We start from the raw sequence: 2,541 nt of genomic DNA, 5'->3' as shown, positions 1-2,541 counted from the left end.
CAAAAGTATTAAAGAAAATAATCATCCAAATAATTAACAAAAAATAGAAATTAACATCGAAAATAATTGTTTTATTATTTATTGAGAGAGACAAAATACATTATAATGAACTAAATGATTTGGTACATGCAAATATAATAAACTAAATGATTTGACAAATGAAGAATACAATGAAAAAGAATTCAATAAAGGAAATAATTTTTTTCCTTTTATTTCCTTTCAAAATCTCGGTCCTTTTGCCAAATCAAAAGTTCTCAAAGACCTCATTGACATGATTTCAATGAAGGAAATAATTTTTTCTTCGACTCCTCTATACAAATCTCACGCAAATCTTGTATAACATCCACTTTCCTTCTGAAATCTCGGCCCGTTTTGAAAATCAAAAGATTTCAATGACTTGAAAAAATTGAAAGAGCTTAATGAACTCAATACTTTACAAATTAAATCTTCTTCTAATGCAAATCTTGTATGACATCCACCATCCTTATGAAATTGGGTCCTTTTGCAAAATCAAATGTTGTTAAAGATCTCATTGACATGATTCTGAAACAGAAACACAATTTTTTCCTCGACTTCTCTATACAAATTTAGGTCCTTTTTCTCTTTTTCACTCTCTACAGTATTGCTCTTTTTTTTTACTACTTTGTATTTTCTTCCTCCTATTTTCATGAACATACTCTTATAGAAACACATACTATTACTGATGAAATAGAATATTGAGTTAACCACAATATTTATAGATGAACAACCATTAATATTTCAACAAACGAAGAGACGCATAATTGCCACCATTAATATCTCGAACGTTAAAAAAATCGTAAAACATCAACAACACATAAGTAAGCAAATGTGGTTATTATGTCATCTTCAACAACGCTTCCTTAAGTATGTGTTGTTACATATATTAACATCAACAATGTTTTCTATCAAATGTATTGTTAAATATGAATCATTCAAGTCCGCTAACGTTACTTATGTTCAATAGCGCTTTGTCAAGAATGCGCTATTAAAGTTACACAAATTGACAAGTTTGCTTTATTATGCGCTGTTGATGTTCTTCCGCCTCATTTTCAACAGTGTCGTTCAAAATTACGCTGTTAAATGACCGTTGTTTATGTTTATTATGATATATGGCGTGGATTTTCATTGGTTATTTGCTCTTTCGCACAACTTCAACAAAACAAAACAAAAGCCAGAAAACTATAGCATCATTCATATGAAACAAGGGTTATAATGACTAAATCATCAAACTTAAATGCTCCTCTCAGATAATCAAATAACATCACAAACATGCATGCACTAGCTATACATCACCACCACTAAGCACCAAGATGTGGTGAATCAACTAGAGTGCCATTTATTTTTTACATATATATAAAATAAAGCAGTATCAAAGGGGAGCTTGTAATAATTTCAACAATTCCTGGTGCAAAAACAGCGACGACGAAACCCTCTGCATTTACCACCAGTGAAACCTTCGTTCTTGCAAACCTGTCCACAGTTGCTATGACTAAGGCACGAACCCTTGAACCTGTGGCTCTTTGACTGGCATAGTCTCCCTTCTGCTCTCTTCAATCCCACATTATTATCTAGTTATCAAAATCAATCACATAATAGAAATGTTCATTACTAACTTATCATCAAACTAGTTACACTACTGATATAAAGAAAAATACATTTAAGCGAGAAATAAAAAAAGTAAGAGAACCCATTAATCAGACATTGAATCTATGTTACCTGCAGCAAAGACGAGGAGGAGCAAGAACAAAATACAAAGTGTTTTCCTCTCCATTTGCACTGAAGTTCAATTGTAGAAACCCTAGTTAGTTTGCACTCAACGTTGGTCTTGATTATTGTTATATATTAGTTGAACAGGTTATTTGACTAGCATGACGTGTCAGTGGGACAAATAAAGAAGGAGGTGATGTGTGCAAGGTGGAGGAGATGACTCACCTTTGAAAATATATGAATTGGAGGAGAAAGGGTCATTCTTTGTGGGGTTTCACACCTTGAAATTAAGGAACCAATATCTTTTCTTTTATTTTTTAATAAAAATGTTATTTCATTATATATAAAAAGTTATATAAGTGTTACATCATATCATTACTTGCTGCCTTTTGGAAAAAATGAAGTATTCTCTTTATTAATGGGTAGATAAGTACTACAAAAATAAAAGAAAAAGTAATATAATAAAATATTTTTATCCTTTTATATAGTGAAATATCACATACTATAAAAATAAAAGAAAAAGTAATATAATAAAATATTTGTATCCTTTTATATAGTGAAATATCACATTTAGCATTAAAAATATATAAAAAATAAGTATTTGTCTCTAAGAAAATGATCCATTTTCCTCCAAAAAGATACCTACTTAAAGTTGAGAGGGAAAATGTCAGTTTGACATGCAAGTGAGCTGCAACGTGTTCACGGCCAGCTCTTGTAAACTGCCACGACATATATGGCAGCATTTCTATGTGCCATTGTATCGCATGCTTCTTCCTAGTTTCATTGGATTCTGTTTTTATCTCTTTCAATATC

The 2,541-nt window shown here is 31.0% G+C and overlaps 1 protein-coding gene across 1 annotated transcript; it reads right to left on the bottom strand.

Annotated features, from left to right (window-relative positions):
- LOC109358430 (defensin-like protein 1) lies at positions 1,192-1,925 on the bottom strand. The gene is made up of 2 exons (XM_019602641.1): positions 1,738-1,925; positions 1,192-1,589 (listed from the first exon to the last, which is right to left on the bottom strand). Exons 1-2 carry the CDS (start codon positions 1,790-1,792, stop codon positions 1,414-1,416), a joined length of 231 nt encoding a protein of 76 aa, XP_019458186.1. The 5' UTR covers positions 1,793-1,925; the 3' UTR covers positions 1,192-1,413.

The sequence above is a fragment of the Lupinus angustifolius genome, chromosome LG01 (assembly GCF_001865875.1).
Source record: "Lupinus angustifolius cultivar Tanjil chromosome LG01, LupAngTanjil_v1.0, whole genome shotgun sequence".
In the NCBI taxonomy this organism is placed as follows: domain Eukaryota; kingdom Viridiplantae; phylum Streptophyta; class Magnoliopsida; order Fabales; family Fabaceae; genus Lupinus; species Lupinus angustifolius.
The sequence above is the reverse complement of the archived record's forward strand: the minus strand, read 5'-3'. Positions and strand labels throughout refer to the sequence as shown.

Coding starts and splice junctions, on each gene's coding strand:
- LOC109358430 (XM_019602641.1), bottom strand. CDS start 1,792: ATGGAGAGGAAAACACTTTGTATTTTGTTCTTGCTCCTCCTCGTCTTT. Junction 1,590..1,737: donor CCTCCTCGTCTTTGCTGCAG/GTAACATAGATT, acceptor TTTGATAACTAG/ATAATAATGTGGGATTGAAG.